Source organism: Nicotiana attenuata, chromosome 9 (assembly GCF_001879085.1).
Source record: "Nicotiana attenuata strain UT chromosome 9, NIATTr2, whole genome shotgun sequence".
NCBI lineage: Eukaryota > Viridiplantae > Streptophyta > Magnoliopsida > Solanales > Solanaceae > Nicotiana > Nicotiana attenuata.
Window position 1 is genome coordinate 50,627,186 of NC_031997.1, and position 20,463 is coordinate 50,647,648.

A 20,463-nucleotide genomic window follows, 5' to 3' on the forward strand; every position below is an offset into this window, starting at 1 on the left:
TAGGCCTAATACAGTCCTACTATTAACAATATATTGATATACAATATTATCCATCTATCGTTGTTTTTCTTTGTATATTATCCATTCCGTGATCATTTATTGATGATTTTATGATTTGTAAAGGAAGTTATATCTTCCGATTTGGTAAAAAAATATTTACTTGGTAAATATTATCGTCAAACAGCAAAAATGGTTTATTTTTAAAAAAAAATATGTTTTTCTTTACCAAACACACGTGTCTAGAGTTATCATGCTTAATCAAAGATTCTTATATATATATACGTGTACATCAATCTTGAATAGCATTTAAATTTGCAAAAGCAAAACTTCAGCTGATTATGTGAGTGTGTGGCTAGTTGTATTATATTTTATAGGCAAAATGGGCTAAATGATACCTATACTTGTCCCACTTGGTTATGCCGGTCATCCTACTTTATTTTTTTTTCATCCAAACACTTTAACTTGTTCAAAATTTATATTTTAAACCACTCTGACCGTTGACCAAGCACATGTGGCAAATAATGGTTGAGCTGGACAAAGTGAGTGTAATTCACGCGGATAATGAGCGTGAATATGAACATTTTGAACAAAAAATAATTAAAAGAAAAAGAAAAAATCATTAAAATAAGAATAAAAAATAAATAAGTAGCACCTTTAAGGGTCAATATAAGTGTCTTTCTCTTAATCGTTTTACTCCACCAATGTAGCTTGGTGGAGTAACTTGGCGGGATGACCCGGACGGTGACAACTTGCAACCAGTGTTTGTAGCCATGGCGGTGTCTCCAATCTCTTGCCTTGTCATCAATATTATAGATCTGAGCCTCAATTGGAAGGTTATTTTCTTAAGTGCAAAACCTACAGGCTCTTTTCCGTTAAATTTTGAAATTCAGAGGAGAAAACCAACAACCCTTGTTCCGCCATTGATTTTCCTCCATTTTCAGTCTCTGTTCCGCCATTAATTTTCCGCCATTTTCAATTTCTATTCCGCCATTGATTTTCCTCCATTAAAATGAGGGAAAAATTTGGGTTCGAGGGGATAATAATCATTTCCCGTTTTATTTCCTATGTGGCCATAATAAATGACCTGGAGCCTACATGGTTTAATATTCTTGACGTGGCAGCCAATGTGGAGGAGATTGTATTACACACACTGCAACCTCCTATCATAAGCGTTTATTATACACGTTTTGAAGGAGTGTAAGTGTTCAATTGGCAAATTGTTTAATTTGGGGACCGGCATGACAAAATAGCACAAGTATAGGTGCTATTTAGTTTAGTAGTTGTTCTCTTATTGAAATCTCTATCACAAAAGGAATCTCAATGACAACTTTGGACATTTGAATCTCAAACCCATGTAGTACTTGCTTTTTTTTTTTTTGGGTGAAAAAATAATTATGAACTCTATCTTGTCCAGACACAGGTTCAGTCGAATCCGATTGATTTTGTCCGGATCGTATATTTTATATTATGAAATTCACTAAATATGTACACTCGATGTCATTATCCTAGAATTTAGAACTCATAAAGTTGAAATACTCGCTTCGCTGCTTTAGGTTTCAAAGATTGAAAATTTGCAAGGAGAAAGAAATAAAGGAAACAAAGGGAACCATGTAGAAGCAGGAAAACGATCTGATTTATGCAAAGTGCAAATTCTGATTTATTTAATTTATAGGGAAAATAAAAACATAAATTGCAAAAATGGAATCTAATCCTATATTCAATTACCTTGATACAAGATTTCAAATCGCGACCTGGAGATAGGGCTGTTGAACTACTTTACTGCTTTCAATAAATGAACTTTATTCAATAAAAAAAAAAAAAAGTTAGATACACAAGAGACGCTTTTTCTAAATGTTTTGTCCAATTTTTCACTTAGACAACCAAAACTTTCTATTTTTGGGGCCCTTTCATAGAGGCAAATTCATTCAGTCTAATATTTAATAAAAATGTGCTGAACCCTGATGGAAACTGTGTCTAAATGTTCTTCCTTTTCTCCATTGACGTACAATTGATATGGTTTACACAGTGATAAGGGCACAAGATAAGCTATAAATAAAAAATTAGCTCGGTGCACAAAGCATCCCTCATTCATGCAAGGTCGGGGGAAGGGCCGCATTCTAAGGGGGTATGATGTAGACAGTCTACCCTAAAACAAGCATTAGTGGCTGATTCCACGGCCGAACCAGTGAGACCTATAGGTCACGCGGAAATAACATTACCGTTACACCAAGGACACCTCCAAATCAGACAGGCAGCCGCTCCGACTCCTTTTTAGGATGTTCAGGTACTTCGGGAGCACAATATATCATGTATCTATAGAAGCATAAACCAACGCAGAAGGTCAAAGCCAAAGCTCTAACTAACAATTCTCCCGTCCACCATGTAAACAAGAACTTGCATTACTAATTCCAGCAATAAGTCTTTTTCCACGATATCATATGATACGTGCATGAAGTGACCAAACACATAGAAATATGTGGTGCAACCTAGTAATAGAGCGAGATACCCGTAATTGAACTCCAAAAGGTGATGCAGGGCTGCTGCAGTCATCACAGGAATGACCTCGATCATAAATTTTGCCTTGGCACCAATTAGCTGGAAAGGCATGTCGCGATGCCAATAAACAACAGAATAGTGCGCAGTAAAATGAATTATAAAGCCACCCACCATGAAAAGGAACGTGAAAATTCCCGTATCATGTTCTAAATTCAGGAGGGCAGCGACTATACACAAGAAGGAAAAGTAACTATAACTAAGCCACCATATGTCTTTAAGCCTTACAAGACCCCCTGAAATAAACACGAGAAGAACATATTTAGCCTATGTTGCGCGGACTCTCCAAAATGTAGCCGCACCCGTGTCGGATCCTTCAAAAATGCACTACTTTTGGAGGATCCGACACGTATCCTGCCACATTTTCGGAGAGTCCGAGCAACATATTCAGCATCTCAAAGAAAGTTATGAAAACACAAAATCAAGCACACCAAGACCATGAACAAGCACAATTGGAGAGGGCAACTTGCAATAAGAACCACCACTTTCAAAGTCTAAAAAGAAGTAACTTCTCGTCTCCAAACTATATCAGCAAAGAAGTTGTGGCATTGTTCTGCCATCCAAACTAGAAAAACACTAAAATTACATCCGCTCCCACGAATATTCATAAATTTACGGCAATATCAATGACAAGATTATAACACACTGACTACATTGTCCAACTTATTACATTGTGTATACATTCCTTGAGTTCAGCTTCTTTCTGCTATATGAAATTTGTCCAATAGTCCACTAGTCTAAAAGTGTTTGTACACCCTACTTTAGTTGATTCCAGTACCAAGCATCATATACAAATGGATTCCATCTCAAAAAGCACCAGAAAATTACTGTTATGTACCAAATTTGAAAGATCCTAGAAGATATCCTAGGAATATTCATGGTACGTCCACTACCCCGTTAGGGATAGACATGATACTTATTAAGTACACGTGAATTATCGTACTCATATTATCTGCACATTTCCGTGCAGACTCTGTTCCTGGTACTAGCGGGATCCAGGAGATAGAGTTGGGCTGATACTTCGATACTTTGCTGAGCTGCCTTGCTTGGATTCGCAGCTCTATCCCTCTCATTAAGACTACCAAGTTAACTATCTGTTCGTATGTGATAGATTTCTAGGATTAAAACACATAATTTCAAGTCAAGAAACACAATCTTTAGGTGAAAAGACTTACCATCTGATTGACCGCCAAATGCCTCTGGAAGCCTAATCTTCTTGTAAATTGAAACCACGACCTTCAAGCTCTGCGTGCCCTTCTGATAGCAAACCGTCGCATTGCCACAGGGAGAGGCACATAGAGGGATAGCATCACCCATCTGGCTGCAGATAGATTTCATGTATTGATTTATATTTTGCCGTCTTACAAGAAAGGGATAAAATTAAGGAGAAGGATATGTTGAAGAAGCTGTTTTTTCACTAACAACTGCAAAAAAAGAAAAAAAAAAAAAAAACAACATCCCAGTGTATTCCCACAAGTGGGGTCTGGGGAGGGTAGAATGTACGCAGCCTTACCCCTACCCTGGAAGGGCAGAGAGGCTGTTTCCGGAAGACCCTCGGCTAAAGAGAAGATGTAAAAAGCGCTGATAACAAGAAATAACAATTAAGGATGGCCTAATTTGTTTGCACTTAATGAGGTCTGAATTTTAATCATCCAGATCTCAGACATTAAGTGCGTTTGTTTTTAAAGTCTGAATCTTATTTATTCAAATCTTAATCACTAAGTGTGTTTGTTTTTTTTACTTTGCAACCACTTAATGAGTCTGAATAGGTATGTATGATTAAGATCCATAACAGAGACTTAATTTCATTAAGATGCTATCATCCATATTCATTATTAATTATCGCCACTGCCTACCATTATCAACTACCACCATGCCGCCACCACCACCATACTCAACCACCACCATCATTCTCAATGATAGCCGCCACCATAATCGACTACCACCACTCACCAACCGCACCACTCCCACAACCATCATTCTCAACCACAAACAACACTCATCCACCTCAACTACCACAACTAACTGCCCCATCACCATCAACAACTATAACCGGCACTGCACATCATTATTAACTACCACCACCCACCACCACCTTCCTCAATCACAGCTACCACCACCATCCACCATTATTAACTATCACCACTCACTACCACCATCCTCAATCATAATCGCCACCACTTCTAATCACCACTAACTACTACCCAGAACCACAACCATCAACCAAACCTACCACCAACCACCGCCTCTAGTCGGCATTCACAAGCACCACCGTTAGCTATCACCACCAGCAACTACCATATTTTAAAAAAATTATATATTTTATTGATAGAATATTAGATTAATTAGTATTTCATTTGAATTTTATGTTTATTAATTTTCAAATAAAGATAATTTTTATACATTCAGATGTTAAAAATCAAACAGTCTTAATCATCTAGTATTCTGAATATATTAAGATGTGTATTCAGATTCAGATGTCTTAATCTTAATATACATCTTGATATTCAGATATATATCCAGATTCAGACGTCTTAATCTTAAAAAAACAAATGAGGCCTTAGGAATCTAAATCATAGATAACAAAGGAGAATTAGAAAAGAATAAATGCAGATGGCAATTTTGGCAAAAGAAGTTGAATATAAGGGGCTAGCAACATCAACAATATACAACTAATTCATAAGTAGGCCAGAGATATCAAATGATCATAAAGTATTCACACAATAAGACAGGTTTATCAACTTCATAACACTACCTTAAACACTAGTAAAGACTTAAAAGTTAATACCCATATAATAAATTTGCAGAAACGTTACTGATTAGATTACCTAAAAAACTTCAAAGGGTCATCAGAAAACACAACCAATCATACCACTTTCGAATATTTATTTTTTTAATAGAAATTAAACCATGTTAAACAAATTGCAAAAACCAGGACTAAAGGTTGGATTTTTTGTTTTAAACTTTTATATGTTCTTTTAGGGTTTAAAGACTGAAAATTTGCTTCGAATAAACAATGTAGGAGGGGGATAAACAACTGTGTAGAAGTATTAGAGAAAAACTGCAAAAGGTCTGAAAACTCAAAAATTATACAAATTGCAAAACTCTGACTAATTTATTTATTTAAAAATAATAATAATAATAATAGATTAAATTCAACTACCTTGACGAAAAAGATCCCAATTGTGCTGCGACCTTCAACAGGAGAAGAGAAAGAACGAGAATGAGGGTTAAGGGGAAGGAGTTATATTCCTGCCAAAGAAAGGAACGAGAAATAGAAAAATAAAATAAAAATTTGCTTGGCGTTTTTGACTAATCCTTAAACAGTGGAGTAATACGTAATTCCAAGAGTTCTTACACCTTTACTATTTATAGTACGGTAATATGATGGCATGAGTCACTTATGGTAATAGCCATAATTAAGCGGTAATTTTTTTATTTAATTAGTAGTCATTCGTTTTCATTGCCGGGTAAGAATAGCCATAATTAAGGTGTAATTTTTATTTTGTAGCCATTCCTTTCATTGCCCGGAGTAGGAAACTAGGAATAGCCATAGTTAACGTGTAATTTTTATTTTGTAGTCATTCCTTTCATTGCCCGGGTAGGAATAGCCATAAGCCCAAATTAACGTGTAATTTTTATTTTGTAGTCATTCCTTTCATTGCGCGGGCAGGAATATTATGTATCTTTTGCTTAATTAAAAGCGTATGGTATGTCTATAAATAAACCTATTCTGAGAAAAGGAAAAAAATATTAAGACAAACACACATTTCTCTTCAAGTCTCATTTTGTTATTGCATTTTTAGCAAGATGAACCTTGAACAGAAGATGTGGCACTCTCTCTTTCTGCTTGCTTATGTTATTTCCGCGATACTTTTGCTTTGGGAATTAGGTTCATTTAATGTGGTTGGAAAAGCTAGACTGAGTTGCTACACTATAGCTGCTCTCATGTTTTTTCCATTAACTCTACTGTTATTCGCTCAAGAACTAAGAAAAAAGTATGTTGATATCGTCAAGTCAAGAAGTACAGTTATTGTGTCTAAATATGCTCGTGCATGCAACAATGTTGGACCATTTGTGGGACTGTGGGTGGGAATGATAGTAAACAGCCAAGAATCCATTGGCTTATTAATACATATGTTTCTTCTTGGTTCAACTGTTTATGTGTTTTTCATGCTCATGCTAATTAAGCCAGTGACTAGTGACTTTGGGATTTTTAACTTGCTGTCTGCCGTTACTGTTGGCCTTTCTTTGAGGGATTATAAGTGTGGATGGCAGACATGGCTGGCAGCAATTATTTGCAGCATTCTGATGGTGCTAAGGAATGTCTTTGAGCTGTGGCCAGTTTTGGCAGATAGCCACAGTACTAGGATCGATGAATTTGCTAGCCTTACTGAGGCTGAGACTGATTAGGATTAGATACTGTTGATTAGTAGATGAGGTTAACAATATTGCAATTTTTATTTGAAAGAAGGTTAAATTGGAAGGGTTTCATTTCTTATGTTGTTCTTTCTGTTTGTTAGTTTTCTATGTAAGATGGTTTTCCCTGAAAAAAACAATACAGATTAGTCTTGCAAAATAATGAAAAGAACTGATATAGACACATTAAGAGCACGTTTGGACATAAAAAAATATTGAGAAATTTTCATAAAGCACTATCTTTTAGTAGTAATTAGCCATCTATAGATACCATTTGCTATATTACGGATTAAAGATACCTTTTCTGCGGTTATAAGATGTATTTGATGTATTTAAGCTATTGTATTCATGAATACAATAGCAAATATAGGCGTGAATCAGGGAAGTCCAGCTAATTAGTTCTTGTATTCGACTGTATTCATGGAGTGAAACATGGGATTACAGCTGGACAGATTATTGTATTCGACTGTATTCACTGCGTGAAATAGGGGATTACACTGTTTTTAAAACGGAAAGTGAATCAATTAACATAATAGACTCCTAATATAACTCAACAAACTCAATTATAACACACAAATTTTGTATTTTCAGTTATAAAAAAGATTCTCAACCGAAAATACCCCAAAAAACATAGCAATCTTCAGAGAAATTATATAATACATCTGAATACATAAATTATATTAATTAAAAAAAATATATGAATACATTCATGGCATATAGCGAGACAGTGAATACAATGAAATACATAGAATACAGCGGGATACATTGAAATACAATGGAAAAAAAATAGTGAATACAATGAAATACAATGACATACATTGAATTACAATTGAAAAAAAGACAATGAATACAATGAAATACATGAAAATACATTGAAATATATTAACAGAAAATCAAGTTGCTCAGCCCCAAACTCCGTCGTCTTTGTTCAAGAAAAAACCCTAATTTCCGGCGAATCCGCCGTTCACCAAAAGCCGGTAGTGAAAACGCGCCGCCTTGGTCTGGCGATGGTGCCGGAGCCGAGGTCACTTCCTGAGCAGAAGCAACCGCCGATACGCGAATCAAAACCCTTCTTTCATGGCTTTTGCATAGCTCTGTGTACGTGTACCCATGAGTGTGGTCTCTTCGCATAAATTAAAGGATTATTGATTAATCGATAGGGATAAATCGATAAGCATGGACTAATTAGATTAGGGTTTACAGCCCTTAATTTTACTGAGCTGAGTTGGGGCTGGCCTTAATCACATCAGCAAGGCGTCATACATGGAGAAAGAGGCGGAGAGAGAGAGGAGGTAACCATGGAGAAAGATTGGCGTTGAGAGAGAGAGGGGGTGGAGAAAATCTGAAAGAATGAGAGAGAAAAATAATACAAAGAGTATTTTATGGCTTAAGAGTAAGAGGTAATCATAAATAGATATTTGGCTATAAAAATCAAAAGGTAGCTATAGAATATAATTTTTTAAAAGGGTATTTATTTAAAATAAATAAGGTATCAACCTTTGCTATAGGAGGTAAAAATTCCAAAAATATTTCCCCCTTTTTTGGAAAAATAGTCACTTTTTTCGAAATTGGCATTTATTCATAAAATTTCCAATTTTCACTTGAAGATGCATTTTGGAATTTTACGAAAATTTAAAAAACTCCAAAAACAACCCAAAATTATATTCATGTCCAAACACAACTCTAATTTTCAAATACCATTTTCACTTGAATTTATTTTTTTTTACTTTTTTTTGGAATTTTACAATTCTTATGTCCAAACGCCCACTAAACATCGTCTATGGAAATATGGCTACATATATTTCAAGAGATAAAAATCACAAAATCAAGAATTAAGAGGTTTCACACCATACAACAACAAATTCGGTGTAATCCCACAAATGAAGTCTGGATAGGGTAATGTGCACGCAGACCTTATATCCCTACTTTGTGAAGGTAATAGGGAGTTTGTTTTCGATAGATACCCTCGGTTCAAGGAATAGCGAAAACTCCTATTTACAGAGAAAGCAACTAGCTTTTCATTATCACAGGAAGTAAATACATTATTTACTTATTCTATTCAATGAACATAACATATAGGACGGAAAGAAAGGAATGAAATATAGATTAGCTAGCTTCGTGCAAAAAAGCTTGAAATGCCAGTTTTATAGAAGTGATATTTTGTGACCTGAACCTACACCTACCTGTTCATTAATACTACAGCATCAGAAAAGGAAGCAAAGTTGAGGCGTTACCTGTTGCAACTGAGGTGTTAGGAATTGAAGTAGGCAAGACGCTAAATTCTCATTGGAGCCTCTCCTATCAGCCTGAGCAGTATTTGACACACTATTGAAGCATGTACAAACAATGCGATTGCAGTCTCTTGTTGTAGGAGATCCAGTAAAATATGTAGTAGTCTTTTGGGTATTGCAGTCCATCCTAAATGCTAGTCCAATAAAATAGGCAAACCTAATCAGTTCGCAACAATGTACGTATTGAAGTATAGAACCATGAAAGGGGAACGTTCGCGTAATTGAGTTGCTGTCATGTGACCAGCAGGTCACGAGTTCGAGCCGTTAAAACAGCCTTTTTGCAGAAATGTAGCGTAAAGCTGCTGCGTTCAATTAGACCCTTATGATCCAACGCTTCCACGGACACCGTGCATAGCGGGAGCTTAGTGCACCGTGTTGCCCTTTGAAGTATAGAATCATGGAGAAAGTCCAGAGGATGAGAAGACATCATTGTTGATGAGGTCTCATCATTTTTGAAGTAACAAAGCAGCAATAAGTACAACAACAACAACAACGACCCAGTAAAGTCCCACTAAGTGGGGTCTGGGGAGGGTAGAGTGTATGCAGACCTTACCCCTGCCCCGATAGGGCAGAGAGGCTGTTTCCGATAGACCCTCGGCTCAGGAAGATGGAAATAAAACAAGAAAACAAGAAAAGACAATTCATCAGTAACGTCAACATAATCATAGAAATAATGACAGCATCCTAAAAACCATAAAATAGATGACATGCAATAACAATAACCCGCAACTAAGGTCCAGAGCTATGGAAAACAATAAGGTTAGTGTGAACTCTACATTAACCACAAGCCGTCAAGGACCAACCTACTCAAACTCGCTTCACCCCCGGAATAGAGAAGGAGAAGCTCGACTAGCACTCTATCCTACAACCCTAATGCTCGACCTCCAGACCTTCCTATCAAGGGCCATGTCCTCGAAAATCTGCAATCGTGCCATGTCCTGCCTGATCACCTCTCCCCAATACTTCTTAGGTCGTCCTCTACCTCTTCTCGTACCCACTAAAGCAAGCAGCTCACACCTCCTCACCGGAGTATCCAGGCTTCTCCTCCGCACGTGCCCGAACCATTTGAGCCTCGCTTCCCGCATCTTGTCCTCCACCGAGGCTAATAAATGTAATATACTGACATGACGTGGTTTAGACATCTACGCACTCTTGCTATGAGCTAAAGAGGATCTAAAGTAAACTATAGCAAAAGCTTTCAGTATGACCAAACAACATGATTTGGACTTACTTCTTTAGACTGTTCCTCAAGTCAGTCCTGTTTCTTTCATTTTACATACAGTAAACTAATACAAGGACATTTTATCAAACAACTTGTATGCATTCACCAACAACAGTTAAATAAAGAGCAAAGAGCCAAAGGATTAAAACATTAGATTTTTAAATGTATAACACGATCCATGACAATGTAAAATATAATACTATCAGTGTAATTTTAATTGTTATAACAAATTATATAAACATATGTTATTATATAAATATTGTCACTATACATAGTTTAAACTAAAAAAAACCCAAGTATTTGACTTGTTTTACGACAAATGTAATTGGAAAAATGACACTATATAACCGGAAAAATAATAGTCGAAAAAATATATAAAATTTATATATTATTTTGTGTATATATAAATTCTCTAGGTTATATATAAAAATTTTACAAATATTATATATTTTTTAGGCTATTAAATATAAATAGTTTCTGTCGCGGACTAAAAGTGATAATATATATTTTGACTATCCATCATCACGATCTAACCAAACAGCACCTTTTCTAAAATTTCCCTCTTTAAAAGACGCTCTCTTTAACTTTTGTCTTCTTCCACTTCTAGATCCAACACATTTAATTATCACTTTTCAAACCCCAATTTTTAATATATTCATTTTCGGTTCGAATCCTGCATTTTCAACCGTGTGATCAGAATCAACGGCTTAGATAATTCCCAGCACTTTTTACCCCTTTCTTCTTTTCCCTATTTCAAATTCAAATCTCATCATTTCTTCAACGGCTAGTTTCTTTTCTTTTCATTCGCTTCTGAGTCTTCTGTAACCCTATCCCTAAAATCCACCATTTTTTCCTGTACAAGGAATGAAGCACACCGTACAACAACCAAGAAGCACAATCTTAAGGGAGAATCACGAAGCTATGCCGCCGGCGAGTCCAAAGCCTAGCTCTACTACGAAGCAGCCGCAGAAATGGCTAACGCCACCGCCGTACCGGAAGAACAAGTCATCGTCGTCTAAAGAGAATGCTAATCCTAATTTAGATCTGAATTCTTCACCGGCTGTTGTTTCCGGTTTGTTAAAGATGAAAAGTCCGTTGCCGCCTCGGCACCCTAATTCCAATCCTTTGAAGCGTAAGCTCAGTGTTGAATCGGAGAACGGTGCCGCCGTTGCTGCTGGATCTTCTGACTCTGGCGTCAAAGTAATTTCTAGAAAATTAATTGTTCTGACTTTAGTGAAAATGTGAATTTCACTTTTTATTTTTGCTTGAAAATTAATTGATCCTTGTTGATTTTAATGAAATTTTTATTTAGCTAAATTGTCATTACATCTGATATTTTTTTAATAAATGAATTTTAGTTGATTTTTCTGCGAAATGTTGTTTCTGGTCAAGGAATTTCTTGAAAATTAACTGTTTGTTCATGAATTTTTTATTTGATTGAACATTTTTATCACTAAATCTGAGGTGAATGTACGAAAAATTACTCTGACTTTATTGAAAATGTGAATTTCAGTTTCTTTCCTTTTTTTTCTTGAATTTTTTTGTTACTTATGAAATTTCGATTAAACTGAATTGTCATCAATTGTGATACTTTATTTGAGTTCAATCTTTCGATATGATGGAAAGATGAATTTTATTAGTTGATAATATTGATTCTGCTGAACATATTTGCTGAAAATTTTACTTTTTTTTGGTGCGAAGTAGTTTAATCTGAGAGCTTATGGTAGTTATGTTAGGTCCTGGAATGATTTTGTTGCAATGTTTTCCATGAAAATCAGGTTATAGTGAGGATGAGGCCACCAATCAAGGATGAGGAAGAGGGTGAAACTGTTGTCCAAAAGGTCTCTAATGATTCTTTGTCAATATCGGGACATACCTTTACATTTGACTCTATTGCTGACACCCAATCAACACAGGTAAACGTAATGCTTTACTTGTGAAGGAGATCAATTTGATATGTATTGCATAAAAATTGAAAATAAGCGTGCTTGATTACTCCTTGTTTTTTTTTTATCTTTGCACTTGATATATTCGAATTTGATGTGTGCTCGGTCGGAGATATCAGCTAAATTTGATTGGTTCTGCTTTGTTATTGCTCTTTCAGCTAGATATATTTCAGCTTGTGGGAGCTCCTCTTGTTGAAAATTGCCTTGATGGATTTAACAGCTCAGTATTTGCTTATGGGCAGGTAACTTTAGCCTCGTATTATGTGATATGCTAAATATGAACTGCAGGATTCTGAATGTTCTATTGAAATTTTTTTGCCGACATGTCCCCTTAATCAGACTGGTAGCGGAAAGACATACACGATATGGGGGCCAGCCAACGCCTTGTTGGAAGGAAACTTGGCAAATGATCAACAAGGCTTAACGCCACGTGTTTTCCAACGACTTTTTGAACGAATTCAGGAGGTACATTCTGTTGTGTCTTATTATATGAATTGTTTTTTCCAGATATACTGTAGGTTGTATAAATGTTCACTGTCGCAGTCAATTCATTTTCTTTTCAGGAACAAATCAAACATTCTGACAAGCAGCTCATGTATCAATGTCGATGCTCTTTTCTTGAGGTTAGGCAACCTGGCTGATTCCTTTGAAATATGTAAAAGGTCGCTACATAGCTCTTATAAGTTCTTTAATTCTCATAACTTGCAGATATACAATGAACAAATCACTGATTTGTTGGATCCCAGTCAGAGAAACCTCCAGGTAGAAGGGACTAACATATAATGATGTATTATTTAGAAGGAAACTACACCATATACTGACGTTGCATTCATTTTCTAATTTCTGAGGAATCCATAATAATAATTTTTAATTGGCTTCACTTTTCAGATTAGGGAAGATGTGAGGACTGGTGTCTATGTTGAAAATTTGACCGAGGAATGTGTTTCTACCATGAAGGATGTGACAAAGCTTTTGATGAAGGTTCAGACTGCTGTCTCTTTTGTTACATTTTATTAGATAGAAGAATAATGCATTCACATCTAGGTTTTTACAGATAAAAGAACCAAGAAACGACAACTGTTGTGCAGTAAATGTTAGTAGTTTGTGAGGTGGCTGCACCACCATTGAAAGATGAGATTACAAAATGGAATTCTGTGAAACCTTATCATGCAATAGATAAGAAATAAAAACCTGTTTAGCTACGGATGTATGTTTTTTTTAATCAAATGCGACTACATTTGTATTCCTCTGTTCCTTGAATATTGAAATGTCCATGTATTTTAAAGAAACTTGATCTTATCTTCTAGTTTGGAACAATGGGTAGAGCTTAGGGCTTCTCTTACTCCACCCTTTCTCATTATTGTCATTTCCTAAAAGAGTAAGGGCAAAAGTCTTAATATCCCTAACTAATGGCCTTCCCTTTGTTGATCCTTGCTGCAGTTTGTTGTTGTCTTTTTCTTTTCTTTTTCAATGTTATGCTTCACATTAAAAAGTGAGAGCGTAACATATTTTGATTTTTTGTCCTCTCTCTTATTTGAAGTTTCTGTCTGGTACCTGTAGTAAAGAAATACTCTAGGTTTCAACCTGTGTATTTTTTTAAGTAGAGTCAGTTATTTAGCAAGTGATATCTGAGATAAGTGTCAAATTGTCTCATATGCACTTTTCTTCTACTTCTTTTACTTGTATTTTGGGAGTAGCCTTATGAAAATGGCCTGATGTACTTAGAGGAAGCTAATAGAACTTGCTGAATGAATATTACAGGGCTTGTCAAACAGGAGAACTGGCGCTACTAGTATAAATGCTGAGAGTTCACGTTCTCACAGTGTATTTACTTGTGTTGTTGAATCACGATGCAAGGTAATAGCTTCTTGTGTCCTTGTGACTATCATTTGATTTGTAACGATGCTATAGACCTTTTACGATTCTTTATTACAACAAAATCTTATCTCTTTTAAAAATAGCAGCGACAAAATTATGCGTGGTCTGTTCTTTGTCATTTTTGGTTGTAAAGAAATTTTACATATTGAGGTGTCTGTGACGGTGCATGGAAAAACTTGCTATAATACATAGTCGTCTGTTGTATTTGAGATTTGAAAATGTTTGCTGTTGGTCTTACATAAAATTTTATTTTCAGAGGATGGCCGATGGCTTAAGTTGCCTGAAGTCGAGTAGGATAAATCTCGTAGATCTTGCCGGGTCAGAAAGGCAAAAGCTAACTGGTGCAGCTGGAGAACGCCTGAAGGAAGCTGGGAACATCAATCGCTCTCTGTCACAGCTGGGGTATGTTCTTAAGCTGAACAAATTCTCTGTGGTTTGGCTATCAAAAAGCTAACTACTTCATCTACTGGCCATAAACACACATTTCATATTTCCCATTAGCTAATTGAATGAAGAAGGAAGGAACTTGGTCCATTTAATGATGTAACAAATTTTACTTCATTCAGCGATCTTGGCCTTGGCACCATAGGAAAATTTCCTCTATCTTTTGGTTAAAGAAGAGTCTGCACCATCGAATTGTCTTTCTGGTAGTTGTTTGCTTTCCTGGTGCGATTATGTACATTGTTGACAGGGAAAAGAGTTGGTCTTTAATCTTCAAGTGAAAGACATTCTTTGAAAAGGGGTTGCTAGAAAAGTCCGTGTCCAATAGTAGCTTCCTGGAATCTGGACATTTGAGACCTGTTATCAATGAACATGGGCAGGATCCTCTAGAGCGAGTGCATGAGATATTCATTGATGTCAGAGAGTGTTTCCAAGTAAATGATATAAATCTTATCAAATCTCAAATTGTGTGTAAGAGAGTGGGGTGCCTGACTGATTGTTACTGTTTTATCTCCTATAACTAAAAATCATTATGAGACTGGGTTGACTATTTCTGTCCCTTTCTATCTCCTGCCAAAGTTATACAGCATAGCATGAACACCGTTTCCCTTATTTGTAGAATAGCAACATAGTGGAATAAGAAGCTTCCTTTTCATGTAAGAGTTTTCAAGAATTACTATTTTTGCCTTACGTAGGGTGTCAAATTTGTAACTTTTCATCTTTTCCTTCTGTCCTTTTGTTTTAGGTTAAATTTATCACATTTGGTTCTGATTACAATTTTTTTTTTTTGAGATCTACAGAAACTTGATAAACATTCTAGCAGAAGTTTCCCAAACAGGAAAGCATCGGCACATTCCCTATAGAGATTCCAAGTTGACTTTTTTGTTACAAGAATCTCTTGGTGGAAATGCAAAACTTGCAATGATATGTGCCATTTCTCCAGCCCCAAGGTAGAAGCAGGACGTACTTTCCTTATTTGTATTTCATTCTCGTAAAGTTTGCACTTCAAATCATTTCACTTTATTTAGTTGTTGATAATTTTTAGGGTCTTTTACTCTTTTTGGTAATGCAGTTGTAAGGGTGAGACTTTCAGTACCCTGAGATTTGCCCAGCGCGCAAAGGCAATCAAGAATAAGGCAGTTGTCAATGAGGAAATGCAGGATGATGTAAATGTCTTGAGGGAAGTTATACGACAGTTAAAGGCAAACACTTAAATCCTTTTGTTGTTAATATCTATCTTAATGATCGGCGTAGTCCCTTGCTTATGAGTCTTGGTTGAATGAATGCCTTATTTTCCTTCCTCATTACAGGATGAGCTGATAAGAGTGAAGACCAATGGCTCTCAAGCAGATCAAAATGGAAATTATTCATCGGGGTGGAATGCACGTAGAAGCTTAAATCTTTTGAAATTCAGCCTCAAACGTCCAATAGATGATGATGGTGACACAGAAATGGAAATTGTTGAGGAAGCTGAACTATTAGGTCTCTTACCAGAAGGAAGTAAAGAGGTTGGAATCTTGCGAAAAACTCTGTCCAGGAGTTCCTTGGTTGTTGCTCCTGAAGAACGTGATGAAGAAAAGCATAACACAGCCAAGAGAGAGGAAGGTTCCGAGGATACAGACGTTACCATGGAGGAAGAGGTATCTGAACATGTCCAACCTGAAAACAAAGTTATTGATTGTGCTGGGGTGAGGAACTTGGATAATTGTTCCATGGCTGGAGAATCAATTCATCAAAGTTGTGAAGAAGAAAATGTTGAGGCCGCTTTGAAGAAATCCATGTCGAAGAGGCTTGATAGTGATCTTTCTCGAGAGCTTATTGAAGTAGAGTGTCTTCCATCGCTGGCCATTAATTTGCATCAAGGAGTAAAAAGGGAACAGGTAGAAGAAACAGCCTCAGAGCAATGTGAAGGCTACAATGAAAGAACTCCTGAAAACTCTTCTAAATGCTCGGAGGGTGATGCAGCTTGTACAGACCTTAGCATAGTTACAAATGATAAATCTCCCATTTTAAAGTCTCCCACTCCAAGCGTTTCACCAAGAGTTAATAGCAGTAGGAAAAGTCTTAGGACATCATCGATGCTGAGTGCTTCTCAGAAGGATCTTAGAGAGAGTAAGTTGGACGCACCACATTTGTCCTTTGCAAAGCCTTCTAACAGTATTTGTTTGAACTCTCAACCTAATCAGAGAAGTAAAAGTTGTTTCACGTCAACTGAGCATTTGGCTGCTAGTCTACATAGGGGACTTGAAATTATAAGTAATCACCAAAATACATCTTTGAGGCGGTCCTCATTCAGATTTTCTTGCAAACCTGTTGATATTAGAGCAATTATACCAGTTGCTAAGGCAGATGTGGGCGTCCAAACAAGTATCAGAGATTCAATATTTTTGTGTGGTAAATGTAAGGCAAGAAACTCCCAGCAAGATCTTAAAGATGCCAACAATGAGTCAAACATGCAGTTGGTACCAGTTGATGGATCACAGTTGGTACCTGCTGATGAATCACAGTCCTGCGGAAAGTTCAAGATTCAAGTACCCAAAGTAAGTTTGAAGATTTTATGAATTTTTGGCTTTTGTAATCTGTAAAGTACTTATTCATGGACAATATTTTCTTTGTTTACAGGCAGTAGAAAAGGTTTTGGCAGGAGCAATACGGAGAGAGATGGCACTGGAAGAAATATGTGCCAAGCAAACTTCTGAGATCATGCAACTCAACCGCTTGGTAGGTTTGATTGGTCAATTGTTCCACTTTCTACTTTCATTATTTCCTTCTGATCATTGACATGTCTTGTAACCAATGGCAGATTCAACAATACAAACATGAGCGAGAATGCAACGCCATTATTGGCCAAACACGGGAGGATAAGATTGTTCGCCTTGAGAGCTTAATGGATGGAATCTTACCAACAGACGAGTTCATGGAGGATGAACTGTTATCACTCACTCATGAGCATAAGGTATATGTCTGACTTGAACTTTGGCTATTGATATCTACGATTTCTCCTCCTGCTATACATATCTAACTCATGATTTTCAGCTTCTGAAGGAGAAATATGAAAATCATCCAGAAATTTTAAGTGCGAAAATTGAATTAAGAAGAGTTCAAGATGAACTGGAACGGTATCGTAACTTCTTTGACTTAGGTGAGAGGGAAGTTTTGCTGGAGGAGATTCAGGATTTGAGAAGCCAGCTCAAGTTTTATGTAGATTTTTCACCAAAGTCATCCAAGAGAGGAAGTTCACCTCTGCAATTAGCTTATCCATCTGAGTCAAGTGAGCCTTCGCCTTTATCCACTATTCCAGAGTCAACTGAGGCGAGTGCTGAACAGAGACTTGAAAGGGAGAGGATTCAATGGGCTGAAACAGAAAGTAAGTGGATTTTTCTTGTAGAAGAACTGAGGTTAGACTTAGAAGCTAGCCGCAGCATGGCGGAAAAGCATAAACAAGAACTAGATTTGGAGAAAAAGTGCTCGGAAGAGCTAAAAGAAGCAATGCAGATGGCAATGCAGGGACATGCACGCATGCTTGAACAGTATGCTGAACTCGAGGAGAAACATATGCAATTGCTTATCAGGCATAGGAAGATCCAAGATGGTGTAGAGGATGTCAAGAAAGCAGCTGCAAAGGCAGGAGTCAGGGGTGCTGAATCCAAATTTATCAATGCTCTTGCTGCAGAAATTTCAGCTCTAAAAGTCGAAAGGGAAAAGGAGAGGCGGATTTTTAGGGATGAAAATAAGGGGCTTCAGGCCCAACTGAGGGATACTGCTGAAGCTGTACAAGCGGCTGGTGAATTGCTTGTGCGGCTTAAAGAGGCAGAAGAAGCTATTGCAGCCGCTGAGGTGAGTTTTTGGAACCATTCATTTCCTAGTTGCACTTTATTTTATCAGCATGTATTTTCTCATCATTGCAGCAGTAGAGCTTGCTTTCCAGGTCGTTTACAGTCAACTATTCATTATGCTACTCCTTGCATCATTATATATCCTATCCTATTCTAATTTTCTACATAAAGAGTCTCGCGTTTTGAATGCTTTTCCGTAAATGTATCCCTGTAATTCAAGGCTCGTTATGTAAGTGAGGTTAACGAGTATTTGAACTAATCTCATTGCAACCAGGGTTAGAGACATACAGAGAGATCCTGCTTCTGTCTCGTAAAAAGGAAAACCTTTTTTTATAATCAATCTTACTGATTTCTTCCCATAATAAGGAAAATATCTTATTGACTTATCTGAACAGATGCCACTCTTCCTCGTTCTTCAGATTTTGGCATGCTTATATGCCTTTTTACTATGCGCCACGTAATCTGTGACCAATGCCACATCTTATTGAATGACGTGTAATGTGTAGTATTAATTTGTTTGTCTATTTAATTTTTCTTTTCAAAGTATAAATAAGCTAAGAACATAAAAAAAGGGAATAAAAGGATCCATATAGGTGATACCAGCTAGTTGGGATTAGTTTAGCTGTTTAAACTTACTCTAGGAGTTTCTGTATTCTAGTTAGAGATGTAGAGAACCTAAGCATTCAAATAGATCAGGATTGTTAGAGAGTTGAAATAAAGTTGATGAATCTCTATCTATATCGATAAGTACAGTGGGATCATATTAAACAAAGAGTATGCTATTATTTCGACACAGGATACATGATCTTTTTGAGCTGACATCATGTTTCAGAAGAAGCTTATGTGTCTGTCCTTTTTGTTTTTTCTTTTCCGTTAGGCTGCATATGTTAGATATACATTTGTAGGAATTGTTTTGTTGAGATTACGGATGGGAAAATGCTCCACATCTGATTACATAACTTGACAGTTCATCTGATTACAGATAGAATGTTTTTATTGTTTGATCTCTTACAAACTTTTTTCTGCAGTATTTTATCTCTCTCCTTGTTTTTCTTGAAATTATTACAGCTATGTCGGATAGGCATTTGGATCTGTTTTATGTTTGATTACTTGGTTCTCCAGAAGGAAGAGTCTGCTCATTGACAGTGAATTATGTAGTGCATCCACCGAAGAGATTGGCTATGTTAGCTTGAGCTATTGGTGTTAAAATATTTAATCACGTTGGATGTGAATTTTCTATATGGAAACAGCTTATATTTCGTCATTTGGTTGCCCTGAAGCACGTTACTCTTGCTTGCATATGTACTTTTGGCCAGAGTTCTCTATTAAATTTTAATGTTATGCAGAAACGAGCCATTGAAGCAGAGCAAGAAGCTAACGTGGCTTACAAACAGATTGATAAACTGAAGAAGAAACATGAAAAGGAGATCTACAATTTGAACAAGTTACTCGAAGAATCATCTCAACCTAAAGAAGAAAGATCAGAAGCCCTATATGATAATTCCGCGACAGCAACATATGAAGTAGGGGAGATGAATAATAGAGGTGATAAGCAGTGGACAGAAGAATTCGAGTCAAATTACAATATAGAAGAGGATTTAACAAATTTAGGAGAGCCCTCTTCTTGGTTCTCGGGATATGATAGGTGCAACATATAAACTAGGAAATGTTTGATGTAAAGGTGGTGTGTTGTATGTACCAATAATAGTGTTAGTTTATATGGTTTTTCGAAAGGTGTAGCTTTTCTCTTCAAATTTCAATGATAGGAATTGTCTTACCAATTGTGAAATGAACAACTCATTGAATCAATCAAGCTCTGTATCCAATTTCTAAAATTGCCCAATGTGAATGAAAAAAAAATGATTGGTTCTGCCCAA

The 20,463-nt window shown here is 36.5% G+C and overlaps 2 protein-coding genes across 5 annotated transcripts; one reads left to right on the top strand and one right to left on the bottom strand.

Annotated features, from left to right (window-relative positions):
• Positions 1,872–5,892, bottom strand: LOC109232445. Of its 3 annotated transcripts, none has more exons than XM_019398218.1 (3): positions 5,717–5,891; positions 3,729–3,870; positions 1,872–2,789 (listed from the first exon to the last, which is right to left on the bottom strand). In XM_019398218.1, exons 2-3 carry the CDS (start codon positions 3,868–3,870, stop codon positions 2,356–2,358), a joined length of 576 nt encoding a protein of 191 aa, XP_019253763.1. In that variant the 5' UTR covers positions 5,717–5,891; the 3' UTR covers positions 1,872–2,355. The 3 variants fall into 3 exon arrangements, 2 of the variants coding, with proteins under 2 accessions (XP_019253763.1, XP_019253762.1); XM_019398217.1 differs by having other exon boundaries at positions 3,729–3,874; XR_002068967.1 differs by lacking the exon at positions 1,872–2,789 and adding an exon at positions 3,049–3,647 and having other exon boundaries at positions 3,729–3,874; positions 5,717–5,892.
• LOC109232446 (kinesin-like protein KIN-12B) lies at positions 11,140–20,463 on the top strand. 2 transcript variants are annotated; one of them, XM_019398220.1, is made up of 16 exons: positions 11,140–11,685; positions 12,264–12,401; positions 12,590–12,673; positions 12,771–12,896; positions 12,995–13,054; positions 13,140–13,193; positions 13,320–13,412; positions 14,193–14,288; positions 14,566–14,711; positions 15,551–15,700; positions 15,823–15,952; positions 16,061–17,290; positions 17,373–17,471; positions 17,554–17,706; positions 17,787–18,587; positions 19,655–19,918. In XM_019398220.1, the coding sequence occupies exons 1-16, from the start codon at positions 11,350–11,352 to the stop codon at positions 19,727–19,729; spliced, it is 3,771 nt and encodes a 1,256-aa protein (XP_019253765.1). In that variant the 5' UTR covers positions 11,140–11,349; the 3' UTR covers positions 19,730–19,918. The 2 variants fall into 2 exon arrangements, with proteins under 2 accessions (XP_019253765.1, XP_019253764.1); XM_019398219.1 differs by lacking the exon at positions 19,655–19,918 and adding an exon at positions 19,933–20,463 and having other exon boundaries at positions 11,142–11,685.